The sequence below is a fragment of the Brienomyrus brachyistius genome, chromosome 2 (genome assembly GCF_023856365.1).
Source record: "Brienomyrus brachyistius isolate T26 chromosome 2, BBRACH_0.4, whole genome shotgun sequence".
NCBI lineage: Eukaryota > Metazoa > Chordata > Actinopteri > Osteoglossiformes > Mormyridae > Brienomyrus > Brienomyrus brachyistius.
The window spans coordinates 20870684-20890710 of NC_064534.1; the positions used below are offsets into that span (position 1 = coordinate 20870684).

The window sequence follows — 20027 nt, forward strand, 5'->3', positions numbered from 1 at the left end:
TCATCGCACCATCTAAATCCAAGTGCATAAGTAGGAAAAGAGCAGGAAGACTGCAATATTTATCAAATATGACTACTGTGTTTTATTTCTTTCAGCCCTCTTTAAATCTTTTTTCCCCCAGTGGACCTAAAACCTCCTTCGGAACAGATAAAGATCCCAGATTAAAGCCAGAAGTTATGTAACATATCAAAAGCAGGTTTTATAGCAATCCTGTGTGTCCGTGTAAAAGCAAAAGGAATGCAAGAAAATATTATCAAACTCATTTTTAATGACTTTTCATCCGCATGATGCTGCATTTAATCACTGTCTGCAAAGGAATCGCCTGCCTTTTTCAGGAGGAAAATTTAAGACGAAAATCTGGCAGCAAAACTTTTGCACATTGGATGTTATGACGCCCGAGTCTTACGTGTCTCATATTATGGGATAAAAAAAATTTATTTCACTGTATTTACAGTAGGTGCTGTTGGGGGGGAGGGTAGGATAATTTAAAGGGCCCCTGAGTCATACTGTAAGCCTAAAAATTTGGAGAAATTGCTACCCAGTTAGTTCAGTGGCCCATGTCTAGATTCTGTCTAGTTTCTTGTGATTATCTATCTGTGAAGATAATCTGTCTCAGTGGCCTTCCTTGCTTTGGAAGCGAATTTCAAGCAAAGATTCAGCCATGAAGACTGAGCAGAGCTGTGGATGCCTCTAAACATGCATGTCAGAATGGTCTACTCAGTCAGCAAGAAATGGAAGGAACATCAGATGACCAGAGTAATGTCGATATCAGAGTACCATTGCAGATTGAGCAGAAGCGTAGTGACAAACTCCACTATGAAAGCAATAGCGTATTCACTCTTCAATATTCACACGCTTTAACAGAAGCAATCGCTATGGTAGGACAGCAAGGAGCAAGCAATTGCTAAGACAAGCCATCATAGCTCCTCTGTGGAATTTGGAACATGGACATTGGGCTTTGGAGAAACTAGGATGTTATGGAATAATATGGTAGATATTCTCCACTATAGACCAGGACAGCCACTCAACAGAGTCCCTAATGCCAAGGACGGTGGTGGCATCTCCAGTTCCATGAAGTGGCATGTGTACATAGAAGCTTCATTTCAGAAGAGACTGGTGGCCTGAAAGTTTGTTAGGGTTGATGGAGCTTGACCTCCTAGAGAAAAACAGCCTGAGGACTAAGGCAAGGCTGTGATGTGGTGAGACTTTGCACTTCCCACATCAGCTCGTCATGACCTGCTGCGATGCAAGACAGTTGGCGAGAGCATGTGCTCAACCTGAGGGAGCGAACAGGCCAAAAGTAACACCCGCAAGCTGACATGTAAGCTTAGAAACCTGGGACTGTCAATGGTGCTGTCGGGGTCCTTCCTGCTCATGCCTGACGCCCAGGTGGGGCTGCCGGGACCCCTGCCTCCATGCGGGTGGTGAGCCAACACTATGGCCTCCAGGCACACGTCAGCAAACGCCACCCCATAGCCCTATTCTAAGCAGGGTACACTTCTGATTCTTGGTATCTTTCATATATCTAGAAGGACCTCAAAATAGAATCACTGTTCCTTCGTATGGTGAGAAGTCGAATGAAGCAGTTCAGGACCATGATGGCTCCAAGGGAGCTGTTCCAGGCATGTCCCACTGGACAGAAGCCCCTGGGAAGACCCCAGGACAATAGATCTAGGGATTCCCCAAAACGAGCTAGAGTTAGTAGTCAGGGGTCAGACCTCTCACTCTGACCCTCACCAGGAGATGTGGTTAAAGGTCCTTCCACCCAATATTGCGAAATCTACATCATTAGATTTTTCTACTTAGTATTCACTGGCATGTAGCGCAACTTCTCTTGCCCTCAGATGTCTTCAATTTGAACATTTTGAATATGCTGTTGTTCCTAAAAACATTTACACACCAGTTTGCCATTTGTGAAAGTTTTAGCGGTGCTCCATGGAAATAATACATTTTTAAAATACTAGGATACGACGAAAGAAAAATACTATGAAATCAATATTACGCTTTCTTTTCAGAAGATTTTCGTGGTGGTTGCTTTTAATTGTAATATTACAAAAAGGGCTTGCCTGTTATGATAATCTACAATAAATGATCACATGTTGTTTATAGGTACTTGTGTTTTTAATAGATAATTATATTCAGTTTTTTTTGTTTAATTTGGTGTGAAAGTGTATTTATTGATTACCATCCAACCATCCACAAATTCATCTTCTATAGATGTTCATCCAATCCCCGTTGCATGGGTCTGGAGCTTGTAAAGGAGGCTACGGGTACAAGGTAGGGGGATAACCCAGGATGAGGCACCAATCCATCGCAGGGTCCACACACACCAGTCACACCTACGGACAATCCTGGCAACTTCAATTCACCACAGCATGTTTTCAGACTATAGAGGGAAACCAGAGTAACCACAGCAAACCTCACAACGAACATGCAAATTCCACACGCGTAGAAGCCTGGCGGAGATTCGAACCCTGGTCTAACCGCTGTGCTGCCCTGCCGGCTGTATTTAGTGACTTCTCAGAATATAATAAAATAAGCCTGAATAATTAGTCACTTAAGGCAGTGTAATGTGATATACATAACGCAATCCCTGTAATTACTCTCAAGAGAAAAAAAAAAAATTATCAAATTTCTTGAATCCATTTTCCAGTAAATACAAACTGAAAAGAAAAAAGGTATTTATTGTATCAGAATTAGATTTTAGCCAATGATATATAAAGAGAAACATTACGAAAGATTAAATAAAAAAGTACAGCCAGATAAATGATGCCAAAACGTCCTCGGGGCTCTTCTGGGTTTTTCCAAGGTTTTTTTTTAATGCAATGTCTGCTGACCTAGAAAATGGGGCGTAATGCAGCATTTTACAGCCTTGAACAAACACATAAAATAAAGTTGCATGCTTATGAAATACTGACATGGGATTGAGTTGCTCAGGTGTACAAAACAGAGCATTCGGTGTAAAACTGGTGCATGTTTATCACTTTCATCAGAACAGATGGTAAAAGTTTAAAAATCTATTTGGCTAGACTTGGAAGAAGGTATCATATCCATCCATCCATCTTTTAACTGCTTGTGCTGTGCAGGGTCACGGGGTTATAGCCTAGGCCCTATGGGCTACAAGGGTACATGGGAAGGGCACGGCACTCACACCTTGCAGGTTAATCTTATAGTACAATTTTAAGCTTAAATCTGGTGATGCAGCTGCGGATGTTTTTAACTTTAACCAGCAGGCGTCTTCTCTACCTTTCATCACACGGTACTGTACTGTCAGACAGTAGACGGAAGTGGTTTTCTCGATAGGTCCTAAGCATTATATTTTATATATAATAAGACTGAAAAAGTAAAACAAATTCCGCATTAATTCACATACAGTTCCGCATGGATGCATTGGAAAATATGGCGTCCTCCTTAAAAATGTACGTGTGTACCTGGCGGTGTCCGTGTACCACCTCCGGATCTGCGCCGTCTCTACCCATCCTGTCGCTGCCAGTGATCCGCCATTTCATGTAAACAAAGCCGTTCCTTGGGAGGTGATCGACGGCTGCAGATTAGCGATCTCATGGTTTTAATGAAATATGCCTTAATATGTCCCTATTATTTAGACTCCACTTTCCTTATTAATTAATTGCGACTTGGCTATGTAAGGTAGATGGATGGATTGTCTCTTATAATTGTAGCTTAGAAAAATTTGTATGCCAGTAAATGATATTATCATGTGGAAAAATCTCCGTAGTTTCCGTGCTTTGTTAATATTGGTCAGAATAATATCTAGGCTAATCTACATTTACGGCAGTAATGGCCAGTAGGTTTAACTTGTATGTAGCCGAATAACAGCATCAACACTCAGTCAGTTTCCGATAGGAAGGTACGATTAAATTTAATGTGTTGTTATCACTTTTTATTTACGTTTTTTGCATAATTATGAAAAACAGAAAGCACACCAAATAAAAACTGTACACATCACACTACTTTCTTACAGGCAGCATAGTGGAGAACCAAAGGGATGAATCTGCATGAATAATTTAGGTAAGATAGCTTGGCCAAGGAAATAAAATTAGATGAAAACAGTACATGAAATATACGGATTGGCCAGTGTGTAAGGGTCTCGATATGTAGAGCACGCCGGCCCGCTCACACACCACGGGGTCGCTGGAGTCGGGCCGCACAGAGCAGCACTCCGCTGCGGGGCGCAGTGGAACCGGGTCACCGGGCAAGAGGCCCAGGTCCAGACAAAGCCGTCCTTAAAGTGTGGAGGAAAGCATCCAGACCAGGCGCGGAGCTTGATATGCGGAACATGCTGGCCGGCCGGCCGCACGGCCGCTGCCCCCCCCCACCACCACCCGCGTAAATGCATCGGTGTACGAGTGAGTGAAGGTGTGTGAACGTGTGAGAGTATCAGCAGACGAGTGTGGATGTCAGCGTCGGCCTGTCGGGGGGGAGAAATGGGGGAGTCGGTCACCCGGGGGCCCCGAGGCACTTTTTTGTCCCCCCTCCAAGATTCTGCTCCCTCAATGACTTCATCGTAGGCCCCTCTCCCGATCTGGGAGATCCCCATTCCTCCATTCACCAGGGCCCTTGTCTCGCCCTGGGAGTTTCCCATTCATCCGTCCATCAGAGCCGTTGTACGTTTACCCATTCATCCGTTGTGTTTTTTTTCCCTTATTCTGCCTTTCAGAACAGTGGCCTGTGATTTCTGTCAGCCTCTGACTGCTTTTCACATCCCACTTCACCGTCCTGTTCAATTAGGCATGGACAAAAACTTGGCAGATGGAAGATATGTATCTATAGGGAACTCGGGACGTTTATATTTTATTGCCTTCAGTTTCCTCCTCTTTCCGGCACTAACGTCAGATCGCAGTGGCGTCCATCTTGTGGGGGTTTTCTGCCTGCATATGGGCTGCACGCTGACGGAATCACACACAAACAGGTATGCATGCCAGCACTAATGTACCCGAAGCCCAGATGCACACACAACCCAAAAACGGCAAATTCTTTGGCCTCAAAGAAGCCAACAAATGTTACCATGGAAATGAATCAAGCATTTGCCAAGCAGTTTCAATTAAATTCAGTTCAATTCAAACTGGATTTACTGGAAAGACAAATAACATGGCTGCACCAGCAAGGCATTTGTAGACGTGGGGCTTGTAGGATAAATTAAATGTAATACCTTGCAAACGCGACATGACAACAGCAGAACCTGCACGTGTGCTGCCGTCCTGCATAGCATCAACCAGCAGCTGTCAGCGCTGCCGGTGCAAAGTGAGGGGAGGAAACAGGCATCGCGTTTGCAGTAGCGCATTCGGTAACTGTTTGGCAAAAGCAGTTGAGCTCATCAAGAGGTTCTGTCTCCTGTTCCTGGGGATGGGAGCTGTAAGTACAGTTTGTGCTCCTTGTGCTACTGGGTCTGCTGTGTGTCCTGTTGCCCAGGGCCGGTCTCTGCTGGGGGTTCCCACTATACAGCACACACACACGCACACAAGTTGGTGTACCTATCTAAATGTGAACCATCCATTCATTTATATGGGAAAAAACGACACCCTTAATCTCTACCCATCCATAACCTTAACCATAAGTAACCCACCAAAATACAAGACTTTTGGCATTTTTACTTTTTTGATTGCATTCACAGATTTTTATAAAACTGAGGTTATCCAAATGGGGACCTCAAATATGTCCCCAAAAGTAGGGAACCACGGATTTGTTCATTTACTGTAGGGTTTACCTTACAAGACAGATTTATTTAGGCTTTTAGAAATGTGTGTAAATTTTTATTTATTAACAGCTTTTAAATATGGAAACAGGACACCATAAGGTAAAAGAAAAGGGTATTCATCACGTTGTGGAGACATTGTTTACCCATAAGGTAAACAGTCCGGCTCAGCCCACACCCCAACCCGGCTCAGCCCGCATCCCAACCCGGCTCAGCCCACACCCCAACCCGACTCAGCCTACACCCCAACCCGGCTCAGCCCGCATCCCAGCCCAGCTGCCGTACTCAGTCTCACATGCCCCACGTCGTAATTAAATGTGATTCGAATTGCTGTGACTTCCTGGCGATTTACAGCCTGGCCGAGGCTGAATGATTGCAGCTGTAGAGGGAGAGAAGTCCCTCCTTGTATTTATTGTGCAGGTATTGATGAGCCGTCCCCTCGATTGGCTCTGATCTCCGGCATAGCTGCAGCACGATGTCCATTTTGACTTATGGCCCCTGTGGCCTCACGTTTACGCTGATTCATCTGCAGGAAGTGAGATTCCATTTCTTTATAAAGTCATGGTGTGATACAGGATCTTTACTGTCACTGCTAATGTCTGCTTATGACACGTCACACTCAGACTAACTTCACTGAATACCCATTTAACAATTTGAACAGCTGGTCGATTCCTAAAGAGTATTTCAGGTTAAAAGTTCTGTATCCAGAACTTGGGCATGCAGACTTGTGGTGATGAGCTCGGCCCTTTGTTATATCACGTAATGGCACTTTGGCTGATTAAAAAACAGAATTCCTCAGAGAAGGCTAACAGGACTCATCACCTAGCCTGAAATGCCAGGAACTGCGCTAGCGTCTTCATGCAGCACCCCGTAACCACCTCTACGTGGAGTCGTGTGTTGTGTTACCTCACCCTACGGCGACCCTGTTGACCACACCGCTTGGCAGCTCGCTGGTTGTTTCAGGGTGTTTCTGCTGCACACATACCTGTGTATATTCCACGGTTCCTCACAAACTTTTAGAAGCTGTGGTCATTATGGCAGACATGCAACAGATACTTTGTTTTCAAAACCACTAGCCCTCATGTGACTGGCATGCTAACCTCAAACATTCGATAACATATTTGGATATTACGTGCACTGCAGAAACAATTTCAGCTGGCCCTCAACTGGATGCTTTTGTGCTTCATACTACAGTTTTGACATTCCTTACTACTACTTTACTTTCTGCTTCATGTACCCCCAACTCCCTGCATGTTTCCTGGTGTCTTTTACATTACACCATATTCCAATATATATCTTTGCAAGAACCCAGCAATTCCAACGCCATCTTTAAAACCTCATTCCCCCTGTCACTGGTTGCCTAGGAGAAAGTCATTCCAATCACGGTAAACACAGATGGCTTGAAGATTGGTTTTCATTGAATGGATCATTTCTGAACTTCCTTCCTCAGCAAAGCCTATGATAACACACACACACACACACACACACACACACACACACAGAGGCAGACAGACCTGTGCACACTATGCAGACACACTTACCTACAAGTGAACATACGTGCACCATCACAAACACGCAGAGCAGTGTAGCTGCCAGGAAGAACCACCATGGATTTAATACCACACGGAATCACAGGAAATCAGGAAGAGCTCCGAGAAATTGCCCTGAATGCACAGCTGCCACCGAAGAGAACATCTCCCATGTATTGTAAGACATAACACTTTTATTAAATACACTGTATTACAAGAGACTTTTCCATTTAATTGGAGAAGCAGATCACATGGTACACAAATAATAATCATCATTATATAGTGACACTGTGGCATATGAATCAGCCAGGATGCATGTTTCTGCCTGCCACACACCAAACAGTGAGAAAAGCCAGCACAAAGACTAGGGTTACAGCGCTTGGTACCGTCTATGGATGAACAAGTAATGCCTTTGAGAGTCCTGTGAGAGTCTGTTTTCAGTCGTTAAAAAAGGAATCTAACACAATATACAGATACATTCAAAAGAAGGAATTGTTCAGTATGCGGAGTCACAGTTTTTTTTTTATTTTAAGGAGAAACTCAAAGAAACGATAAAAAAAAGTTTGGCCCTCAGTGGGGGTGTCCACTGTGGAGGCTCTTCCACCCTCTTGTGCCCCCTCCCTCGGGCAATGTGAGGGTACAGCATATGGGGTGGCTGTCTTGGTTTTCCATTGCTGCCGAGGTCACAAGGGGGGACATGACACAAGTTTTTTTTTTTTTTTTTTTTTTTGGGGGGGGGGGGGGGGGATCATCTTCACAGGGCCCCTCAAAGGAAAACAAAAAAATCATTCAAAGCAGAATTCTTTTATTTATCCATACAGGGAAGCTTGTCCCCTTTCAGTAAGTTGTTAGGTTAACATATTGAATTGACAATCTATATTTTTTACAGATGGAAAATGTAGTTGGTTACCTCGCTGTTAGAATTACAATCGCTCTCCATCGACAGGCAACTTGCATGAGATAGACAGCGACCCCCCCACTAACCAGCACGTGACTCAGTGACTACGTGATGCCTGATGCTCTGAAGCCTCGGTGAGGAGGGGCTGCATTTCCGCCGATGCCGGATTTCCTCATCAGAAAGTTCGGCTTCGTTTACAATCGATTTCCCACTATAAGAATATCAGTCCTGTTCATGACCATTAATCATGATCACATTAAGAAAAAATTTTTTTTTTAAATGCATTATTCGCAAACAAAGTCTTATGTCCACTTGGTAAAGATTCAGCTTGTCTCTGGACATGTAGGCACCGATACTTTAAGAGGAAACAATTGGTACTTAGGACTGTAATGGGTAACATTATCATAATCGTGGATAAATATGGCTCCCACTATAAATGGAAAGATGAGAAGCACGGAGATGGCGTTGTGTCCGAGGCTGCGCCTCAGCAGCGTTCAGGAGCCTCTTTGCTGCCTTCCTGAGCGAAGGAGTGGTGTTCAGTCATGGCCAGGTGGCTGCTGGAGGCTCAGAGGTGACGGGGAACCTGGCTGCGTATCTACAGATGCTCTATGTGGGTCACATGATCTCGGGGTTTGGCTCGTCAAGCTCACGGGACCCTCACAGGCTGACCGACGCAGGGAGCTGCCTGTCCTGGGAGCTCAGTTATTTTTACTTCACTCTATCGAGCCCCACGCGCTTGACAAACGGTAGACAGATGTGCCTGTGAGCCATTCTTAATTCTTAATTCTCATTAGAGTGCAAAATGATTGTTAATTCTTCCAGGTCTCAGACAGCGCGAATACGCCGGGCATCCTCTTCGAGTCCGTCTGCGTTCGTCGCGTCTCACTCCGCTCCTGGTCCCTCCACTGAACGCGCCGGTGCCATAGACTGCCTGTCACACCACACTGGCGCGGGCGTTTCTATGTTCTCTCGATGTGCAGGTCAATGTAAAAAAGGGGGAAACAGCTTTGATTGTCATTACTTGTCATTGCTACGACAGTCTGTGTTCGAGTGCGCATTCCTCCATCTGCCTGCAGGGGGCTTAGCGGGGGAGCTGTGTTCCGTCTTTGCCGCAACAGGGGGCAAGGGGGGGGGGGGCGGGACAAAGCGTTCACCGTGATGCTATGTGGCTGCGCCTGGGAGTGACGGGGTCTGCTCCCCCGCTTCACTTTTTCCTTTCCCCCGTGATGCATGAAGTTTGAGGCGTGATCACACAAGAGCGCTTCCGCCAACATCACTCAAACGTTCTGCCTTGGTGGCCGGCTTCGCTGTGATTGACCTCGGTCAATACAGTAGATCGCACAGTGGGTTCAAGACAAATTTAATACTCTGGAATGTCAGTTTCCATGGATTACCTGAACCCCTGGATTTAGTCAAGAGTAAACAACTAAGAAATCAGTGAAACAAAACTTGTGTTTTTGTTCAAGCAAGGACAACACTGTTCCAGACCAAAAAAAAATGTAAAAGTGCTTCAAGTCAAATAAATTAAGTATAAAAATAGACTATCAAAAAGAACTCGTCAAATTAACACCAGTTTACTAAGACTGTAACCACCAGAAAGACATAAACTTATAAATACTGAAAAAAATAATATGAAAGAATGATATTAAAAAGTACAATTTGTTACAATGGCCATAACCATCCAGGAGACAAATGCTGTGAGTTTGGGTGTTTCCACTGAATGGTACTCCATGTTAATTCCCAGATCTCGCCTTCCCGCTCTCATTCCACAGAGAATGCTCTACACATCTGCACGAAGATGCGTGCAACACGCCCGGCCTTAACTCTTTGGTGGGGCCTCTCCAGCACGTGAGGAGCACCAAAGTGCTGAAGGACCAGCATTCCAAAAGGTACAAATCAAACTGTAATAAATCTGATATCCAAGCCTCTGGAGAGATTCAGTCTCTTTTCCCCGTAAAACAATAAATCTTAAATGTCCATGTTGCAGAGTTTCTATCACCCCATCAAATGTGTGCTTTGCTAATGGTCTGCATTAGTCTCCTTAATGAAATATACATTACACCATTACGGGGAGCCTGCTCTGTTCTTAAACGGCTATATTACTCAAGTAGTGAGAAAAAAAAACATGCAAAATTCAATTTTGCGCCCACAAAAGACTGTAAGGGACATTAGCATCTGCAGCCACGGCTGTGATAAGCACACGTTTTTGGGCAATTTCTCAGGGCATTTACATTCCTGCAGTAAGGAAGTCCCTCACCTCCGCAGCCGACCCTGAAATAAATATGTGCATTAGAGTGCAAAATGATTGTTCAAGAATGTTGCCCCCCCCCCCCAAGTGAGAAATGACGATGCTTCCCGACACAATGACTCAACACTTTTCCCCTAGTTTTGTCAATTACATTTGATCACCCAAACGAAAGCTCTGGATAGGACCTCCGAAAGTAAAAAAAAAAAAGAAAGCAGTACTTTGGGTGAGTTTGACAGCCCCCCCCGCAGAAACAATACATTTCTCCTATTCTCAGGCACAGCCACATTTTGTTAGCTTTCTCCTTGGTAACACCACGCAAAGCACAAAAAAAAATACACATTGCCATACCCTTGGCACTGGAGGGCAGGAGGGCTGAGAATTGGTGACGGATAATATTTACAGGACACAGTTTTAGTCTTTTTTCCCTTTTGCTCATCCTGGGCAAAGGCAAGAACAGGAGAGAGTAATTTTCATTAGGCAGAGTGAGTGTGAAACTCCTCAGGGTCATGGCTGTGTAGATAGCTGGAGATGCTAGGTGATCACTCTGTGGAAATTTATAATGGACGAAAGCAAAACAAATACAGACGGATGGGTGAAGAGGGAGGATGAAAGAAGAGTCGGGGCGAGTGGGGTCTGTCATGTGCTGGGGGAGTGTGTGAGGCCCTTTAGAAAAAGCTTCTCCTTGTCATCTTTTTCAACGCCGTCAGAATTGAGAGCGGGATCATGGCTGTTCAGGCATGTACACTTCCACACGTTCAAGCACGCCTCATTCGCACACACTCGCTCACGCCGCGGTCACACACACACACACACACACACACACACGCACACACACACGCGCGCGGTCAGCGTGGGAATCAGCCCAGGATGTCCAGGTAGACTGGCGAGGCTTTGGCCAGGTTCTGCAGCATGGTGTGGATCTCCTTGATGTTGAGCCTGACGTGAGGCTCCCTCTGCCAGCAGCCCAGCATAAGGTCATACACCTCCTTCGGACAGGTACGGGGTCGCTGAAGGACCCGGCCCTGAGTGATGCACTCGATCACCTGCAGCCGGAGAGGGGACAGACTACAGCTCAACTTCCAATCACACCTCATTTTGGTTCAGTCAAAAAATAACTGAGTTTGGAGGCAAAAGAGCTATTAGCGAACTTCCCCTGGTTATAGACAGTCATTCCTGTGACACTGACCTCATTGTTAGAGAGTTGGTACCAGGGCTGCTTGCCATAGGTGAAGATCTCCCACAGGACCACACCCAGACTCCAGACATCACTCTCGGTGGTGAACTTCCTATACATGATGCTCTCCGGAGGCATCCACCGAATAGGCAGCATGGTGTGACCGCCGACCTGCGGGTGCGAGAAAACGGCCACGTTTGCATGTTTCCAACCTCAAACACACACTTTAATGCAAACATTGCATGCAGGACAGGGGAAAACTACCTCCAAGAGCTAGTGTATGTTGGGAATGGTGTAATAGACATGCCTAGTTCTAACAGATTAACAGAAGCAAATACATAAAAGTCCTATGGTCAGTTAGATTTGGATCTCATTTTTTATGGTCCTGGGATTCAAGCGATTGAGCTAGAGAATGAACATGTCATCATAATTAAACGATTTATTTATTTCTAAAAAGACTAACTTTTCCTGGCAGCCACTTCTAAGAGCATCTCTCGCCTCTCCAGTCAATTAATAGAAGTCTTTTAAATAAGATCTATTCATTTGCCTTCAGTGGCAGCTTTCTGCATTATCACATATAGTTAACCACAGATTTTTAGCAATCCAGATCTTCTCAGCAGGGAGAGATGGTTTGGGGACCTTTGCTACAGCATGAGTTAACTGATCACTTTCTCTTTTAAAGGAATGTAATTTGTTTTAAATATTGATGCCTCCGTTTCATGCAAGGGGCCACAGCGTCTCAAAACTCATAAGAGTGGGGAGACCCATGATTAATTGTTGTAATGTTTCAGTCTCATAAAAAATTAAAAGCCAGGCTTTTAGGGTCTGCTTGTGAGACCCCTGATTGTTACAGTTTAGCTGTTTCAATGCAAGAAAGTACTGGAAGCATCCAGTCTCACGGGAGTGGCACTGCTCATGAATATTCATACAGAGAAAAGCCACAGGCCCACTCTGACTTAACCCTGGTCGAGGAGCAAATGTAACTATGGGTCCAAAGGTGTGATGCAGCTTAGCCGCAGGAAACCACAACTACAGGCTAAGTAAGGAAAACCAGCACCGTGGTCTTTGGGGAGCTAAGCCTGCATTTTTTTTTAAACAAACCATCGTACCATGTGATGCGGATGAGGAGAAGAAGGCCCACAATTAGAGGGAGGTCTCTATAGTGTGTCAATCCGCTGCCTCACTCCACAATAACAAAGCTTTCTCAATATCGTACTCTGCTGCCTTCGGTTTCTATGGGAACAGCGGCTCTATGGGAGGATTACAGAATTTGCATTCAAATGGTAGTAAAAAATAATACTCTGACTGCAAAAGAAAACAGACTTTTTTGTGGGTTATTATGGGTTTTGCTTGAAAAGCGCAAGAAATAAGTAGTGACTGCCATTAATTTCCACTTTAAAATGGGCTTCACAGTTAAATCATTTAGGCTGTTAGTAAGTTAGGTCGGTTCTTACTGTTTGGTGTGATTAAAATTTCCCCCATGAAGTCAGAGAGAGCGACGGGAGCCAAGGGGACAGGACGGCCCCGATGGACACTAAGAAGTGACGGGCAGCCGCTGGTGCCCCCCCCCTGGTGCCCCCCCACTGGTGCCCCCCCGCTGGATCTGGCTGTGTTGCGTGCCGTGCAGAGCCAACTGCTGTGATGGGAACGCTGCTCACCCTGGCCTTCAGGTCTGTTCAGCTCTGGATCATCGTAACCTCTCTGGGTTAAGCCGCCATTAGCTCTGACTGGGACGCTCCTCCTGTGCCTTCGGCAGTCAGCTGCACCTTCGCCTGCTCCATCCTTCTCTCCATCCTTCTCTCCATCCTTCTCCCCGTCAGCCTTCCCCACGCTGTGTCTCTCTCTCATCCCATCACTGGTGCGTCGAGGCCTGGGCCTTTTCCCCATCCACCTACTCACCTCCTCCCCCCCCCCCCACTCTCTCTCTCTCAGAGTGAACGTGTGACATGGAGAGGCCCCTGAATCCGCCTCCTCTCACTCCCGGAGTGAGTGCAGGAGCTGCATACTAATCACAGCAGTTTCATGTGCCTCTTTTTTCTGGGAATTGTCTGATATGTTCCCAGCTCTGCACAGCCCATGTCCGCTGCCATGGAAACAAGGCCTGTGAGTACAACCACCCCCCCCACCGCGTGCTGTCTCGCCGGAGGGAGGGTCTGACACGCTCATCACGGTCCAGATTCCGCTGAATCGGAGACGTCGTATTCTCAAGGTGCTATATAAGTTTAAATAGATGCCATATTCTCCAATATGGTAAGGAAACCATGCTAAACTTAAGCAACATCCTTCTGTTTGCTTTACAAACCTTAAACTGACTGGCCAGGATCATTCTTGGTCTCTAGGTCAAGTCCAATTAGTGGGGAGCGTCTGTGGGGGTCGGAGCCAGTGGGGGGGTTTGTGTGGGTGGTGGTGCAGTGTCCCACAGTAACATATTGGTGACCTGCGCACATAGCTGCCAGCAAACAGAAGCCCTCCCCGGGATGGAGGTCATGTGAACGCCAGCCCATAGCAGTCAGACTGGGGGGCCAGAGTGCTGGCTCAAATTAAAGTGGAGGCCACTGGTGTCTACAGGGACTGGGGGGGGGGGCATGACTCCCCGGTAACGGCAAATGCTGGGTTTAAACATGCTGGGAAAAATAATAAACATAGGAGACCTAACTGGAAGTGCAGGAGTCTATATATTATTACATCCATTATACCCATTATACCCATTATACTATAGTAATGAGATGAGAATAGGAGGATAGATCCATCAAGACCGAAATCATCGTTTCTGATGAATATTAAATGCTGTGAGGCAGAGAGCTTATTTACTGTTTAAAATTGAGAAAAATACTAAATACAAACCAATAGTTAACCTTCACTGGTATATCAGTAAAGCTATACTTTGCTGGAGATGGCTCTGTGGACATTTCTCCACATCCTGTGTAGTGTGGCTGCCGCGTTCTCCGTCCCAGCCTGGCTTTTCGCGGCGGCGGGTGGTGCAGGAGGTAGGGAGCGCTACTGGAGACCCAGAGCGGCCATCTTGACTCCCAGTAGGGAGAAACACTGCTACTTCCTTCGGTAAATGAGCTGAGCTGAACCCCCCCCTGTTTGGGGAACGATGAGAGTGTTACGTCTCTTTGGGTAAAGGTTCCCCTAAATTAAAAGTACGTCGGATTTCAATATGCGAGTCGTAACGGCAGGGGTTTCAGTTTAGGATGAAAGCACCATTTAGGTCCGAGTCCGCATGCAACAGAGTGACCTGGCGACAGGGCACTGTTGTGGTTGGTAGATTTTCAAACACAAACCCGCACTGGTGCCCACATCGGCCCATCATGAATGATAATCAATATGGAGGTCCACAGAGCTACATATCTACTCTCCACAGGCATCTGCAATGTGACCTTCCTGTTCTGCTTTCCTGTGCCCTTGTGGGCAGTCTTGACTCATGTACCGGGACAGTGGAGGCTCACATATCATCTACAGGACTGGGGGTGGGGGAAAAGGAGGGAAAATACAGTGACACATACACTTACCCGGTAGTAGTCAGTGCTGTAGACGTCCCTGGACATTCCAAAATCGCCGATCTTCACCAGCAGATTCTCGCCCACCAGGCAGTTGCGGGTGGCCAGGTCACGGTGCACGAAGTGCTGGGAGGCCAGGTAGACCATGCCGGCGGCGATCTGCTGGGCGATGTGCAGCATCTGCGACAGGCTCAGCTCCACTGGGCGATTGTTCTGCCCGTCCGCCATCAGCACGGCGTCCGGCCCGTGGGCCCTAAGGAGGCGTGGAGAATGACCATGGAACCTTGAATACTCACACTGAACACTGAGAAATACGGTGAACATTTGCACTGAACACTGACATATGTGATGAACACTCACAGGTTAGCTAGCCTGTTCAAATGCGAAAATTCAAATAGCAAAATGCACAACCTGGAGAAGAGTGTGGCAAAGATCATAAACTACACAAACACAGGCTGAAAGCTGAAAAGGAGCAAAGAAGATCGTGGAACTTCCAAGAAATGAACTACAGAATGTCCCTGTTACCTACAAGGAAAACATTTGAAACATATGAAAACAAAGATGAACCCGGATGAAACTGAACCCGGATGACAGAGAAGCAGATGGTGGACAGACTTACAGTAAGTCATCCAAAATGATATGGGACAAAAAAAACTTGAACCAAAGAAGTCAAAACTGAGGACAGAAGGTACGGTGGAATGAGAAGCCAAAATCAGGAAAGACAACAATCTCTTGAAAGTACTGAATTGAAAATTCCAGAACGCTACCAGGAAAAACAAAAACCGACCTTACAACATCTGCAAAATCATTGAAGAAGGAAATAAACATGGGAAAATGACTTTTCCGAAGATTCATGAGGATAAAAATAAGTTACAACCACGTGTGGGAGTGCTGAAGGACATTGACAGGTAAATCATAGCTGACAGAACAAAGATCGAGCAGAGACAGAAGGAATTCACAGAAGGCTGCTGCAGCAGAGACATGGAAGAAGCTTCAGTGACAGAGGGAGAGGCCAGATACAGAACTACTACAAGCAACCGAAGTCATTCAAACTATTGTCCAAATCATGCCAACAAATTAGGAAAACAACTCAACAGTTGCAGTTAAGAAGAGATCAGTTTATATCCAAATACCAACGACAGGAGACCTGGACAGAGAATGTAAACTATCGCAAATTTTCCCGTATATCACACGTGTGTATCATTATGCTAAATATCAGGCAAAGCCAAGGAACAAGAGGCATCATTGCTCAGACACAATGGATAACTGGGAAAGCACAAGGAATATAAGGAGATCAACATATGCTTTACTGACTTACTGAAGTCCTCAAAGGACTTGACCATGTCAGACTGTGTATTGTTGGTTGTACCAACAAATCTTATTGTCCCACACTGGACAAGAAGCCACAGTTAAGACAAAAGAAGAAGTGGTTTCATATTGGTTAAGGAGTCGGAGAATGATACGTGTTATTCGCTATTCAATTGTACACGAAACATACGATGGGAGGAGCTGGCTGGAGGAGGACAAGATGGCTACTAATGCCTTTGGGCTTTACGCTGGTGAAGACTTTTAAAAATGGCACATAATTCAAGAAAAACAAAGAACTGGATTGTTGATCAGATGAAACCTGAAGCTGTCTTATTTTGGGTATATTATGTGAAGGTCCAGTACTTTGAAAAAGACCATGATGCTTGGAAAAGTTTTAGTTAAAGCAAGAATGGGGTAACCAGCAACAAGATGGATAGACTCAATTTTCACAACAATGATGTTTTTGGAAAGTCTGAAGATATGGACAGAAGACGGAAAGTTCTGCAGGGGTGCCGGCAGCATGCTTGGCGGGAATAATGAATCATCCACTACAGTATATAATTCTATTTGCAAGTTATTTGTTCTTAATTCCATACATTTCAATTCACGCTGTACCATTAATTAGAATGTTTTTCCAGCACTGCTCTGATGCACATTTACCTCTAACCCATGATTCCCAGAATACCATTAAGGGAACATCCAAGTGTCCGGTAATTAAGACAAACGCAACTTATCGGCAAACAGCAGTGGTGCCCAGGAACACAACCAAACGCGGAGAATCTCGTGACTTTGCACCGACAGCAAACAAATGGGAAGCTGTGATGTTAAAAACGCCGGGATCAGACATCCGGGCTCATTTTGGACATTTTTCTAGCCCCTGAATCCTTCTGACAGGTGCAGGTGTGCAAGCTGCCCCCCATAACTGCCCAAAGAGTCAAGAAACACATGGTGCTGCTCACCTGAGGAACTTGTTGAGGTCTCCATGCTTCATGTACTCAAAGACCATGATAAGGGGGTCGCCCTCAACGCACACGCCGTAGAACGTGACGATGTGCTCATGCTGCAGGTTCGTCAGGAGCTCCGCCTCTCGGTGGAAGTCCTTGCGGGCATTCTCGCTGGCCTCTTTTAGAGTCTGCATGGTGACAAACGTGACAGACGCGCTCCACTGATGGACCTTAACCAAAAATACTCAGCCAAGAAAAAGCGTGCAGTGTGGACAACTGGGCAGGCTGGCGGCTCAGGAACCGGCCACGTCAAATCCAGAGCAGTCTGAGGACAGGACAACAGTGCTGTCCGTAATATGCCTGACCAATCAAAAGTAGGATAGAATGAATGAGTTACATTTGACGTGTTCGTCAGGTGCGTTAATTCCCTTTTAAGCGAGCATGTGGAGTTCGAATCGACAGTTTAGACCAGGGTTGTCCAAGGGCCAGAATCCAACACAGTTTTCAGATTTCTCTGCTCAAACACATCTTAATCAGCGAATTACCAGGTGTAGTAGATGTATCTGAACAAATAAATCTGCAAACTGTGTTGTAAACTGGCCCTCTGGCACCTAAATTGGGGAATCCTGGTTTAGGTGAATAAGGTGCATGGGGAATGACCTTCTGAAATACTCATTTAAGCAATTTAAACTTTAAAAGAAGCCTCACAGTGATACATTTTATTCTTCTGTATTTTTGCTTCAACACTAAATTTAAAGGAAAGCTTCATTGCAGCAAAAGGCTATACGTCTTGGGTGGTTCATGTTTGCATGTTTTGTTTTCTATCAGTTAATATGTATTACGTCACTTTAACCAAGCAAAAACAGATTCGGCTGTTTTCCAACAAAACATGACACAACAATAACATTTCTTAAACAATGAAAACGTGGGAAATGTTGTGTAATTATATTTTTTTGACCGTGCAAAATCCTCAGAAAATATTTCCTTTTCCAAGATAAATAAGATCCTTGATCAGATTTTGTGAACAAGCAAGAAGCAGACACTTTCATCTCTTGGTAGAGGCACGTTCCTCTAAGAAGGCCATCCAAATGACCTCCAGATGAGGTTGCGGCCTGGCCTATCTGGAACCATCCCAGATGAAAGGGGAAATGGAGCTGCCCAGCTGCTGCGTGTACAGCAACACTCCCGGGGTGCGGCGCTGCTGGTCGCCGTTTAGAGGCTCTAACTGACCGCAGCTGCGTCGCATCAGACCGCAGGGAGAATGGGGAGGAAGTCCACACCAGCCCTGCACACCGAGCTACTGAGCATTATCTGCTGCCATCATGCCCTTATACCTAAACCATTTCCCTGTGGCGGCTCAGCATCCCATCCAGGGTGTCCCCTGCCTAGTGCCACTTGCTGCCAGCGATAGATGTTAGGGACCCCATCACCTTGTACTATAAAAGTCGGATGGGTCTCTACCTAAATACAAAGCTATACAGTTAACTAAAATAAAAGTATAGTCCCTCCCATATATACAAAAATAAATGTGTAGTACTGTGTAAATGTCATAGGCAGCCAAAGGAAATGTCTAAGACTATTTGTCTAGATATCATGTGTGTATTTTCTCAAGAAACCCCCCCCCACAAATTTAGCACTAGAACTTTTGCAAAATAACAGTAACATAATAAAAAAATAAACTAGAATTTATTGTTCTAAAAAAAAACTGATAACACATTACATTTACTGCACCTTCATAGTGCATTCACTATGCATTCATAGAACATTCATAAGCAGGAAATAAGTATACATTAACATCCCAACATACCTTAACATACATTAATAATAAACACTACATGATTATACGATTATAACGTTTGTTACTACCATGTATGTTTGTTATTAATGTATATTAAAGCTGTTAAGGTATGTTAGGATTTTATGGTATACTTACATGCTGCGGAGTTTGCATGTTCTCCCCATGTCGTCGTGGGGTTTCCTCCGGGTACTCCGGTTTCCCCCCACAGTCCAAAAACATGCTGAGGCTAATTGGAGTTGCAAAATTGCCCATAGGTGTGTATGTGTGAGTGAATGGTGTGTGAGTGTGCCCTGCGATGGGCTGGCCCCCCATCCTGGGTTGTTCCCTGCCTCGTGCCCATTGCTTCCGGGATAGGCTCCGGACCCCCCGCGACCCAATAGGATAAGCGGTTTGGAAAATGGATGGATGGATGGACTTACATGCTGCTTATGAATGTTCTATGAATGCATTATAAAGGCATTATGAAGGTACAGCTAATGTAAAGCATTCCTCCTCAGGAGAACACCAGCCATTTCATATATTCCCTAAATTTCACTGCCAGCTCTCTCAATAATTTATCTTAATTAGTTAAATAACTCACTGAGGTATTGATTAGTCAAGCAAGGTGGGGCTAGTGGTCGAGTCAGAAATGCAAGGGTGTATTGTACGGTTGGTGCAAATGCTGGGGTAATTTTAGGGGAGGTTTTTAAATGACTAGGCTGACATACTTTGGCAGACATAATATCATAGCTTCACACCAACATGAATATCATTTAAGCATCATTTTCTTTGAGTGCCGGAGACTTTTGCACAGTGCAGCATGTATAATAATCTGCCTTACATAATGCACCAGAATCTCTCTCATGAAGCCTCACATGTGCACGACTGATTAAGTTCCCCTGATCAATATATGGTACATTTCATACAATGTCA

The 20027-nt window shown here is 45.2% G+C and overlaps 1 protein-coding gene across 2 annotated transcripts in view; it reads right to left on the minus strand.

Moving 5' to 3' along the window:
- Nucleotides 1-7416: 7416 nt before the first annotated feature.
- ntrk2a (neurotrophic tyrosine kinase, receptor, type 2a) overlaps nt 7417-20027 on the minus strand; it is a 55201-nt gene continuing 42590 nt past the window's right edge. The window contains exons 15-18 of one of the 2 annotated variants that reach the window (XM_048989931.1): nt 17333-17505; nt 15078-15318; nt 11575-11733; nt 7417-11431 (exon numbers count right to left, since the gene is read on the minus strand). In XM_048989931.1, the coding sequence (XP_048845888.1) occupies nt 11246-11431; nt 11575-11733; nt 15078-15318; nt 17333-17505 (759 nt within the window). In that variant the 3' untranslated portion in view covers nt 7417-11245. Of the gene's footprint in view, nt 11432-11574; nt 11734-15071; nt 15319-17332; nt 17506-20027 lie in introns of both variants that reach the window. The other variant, XM_048989922.1, reaches the window with a different exon arrangement.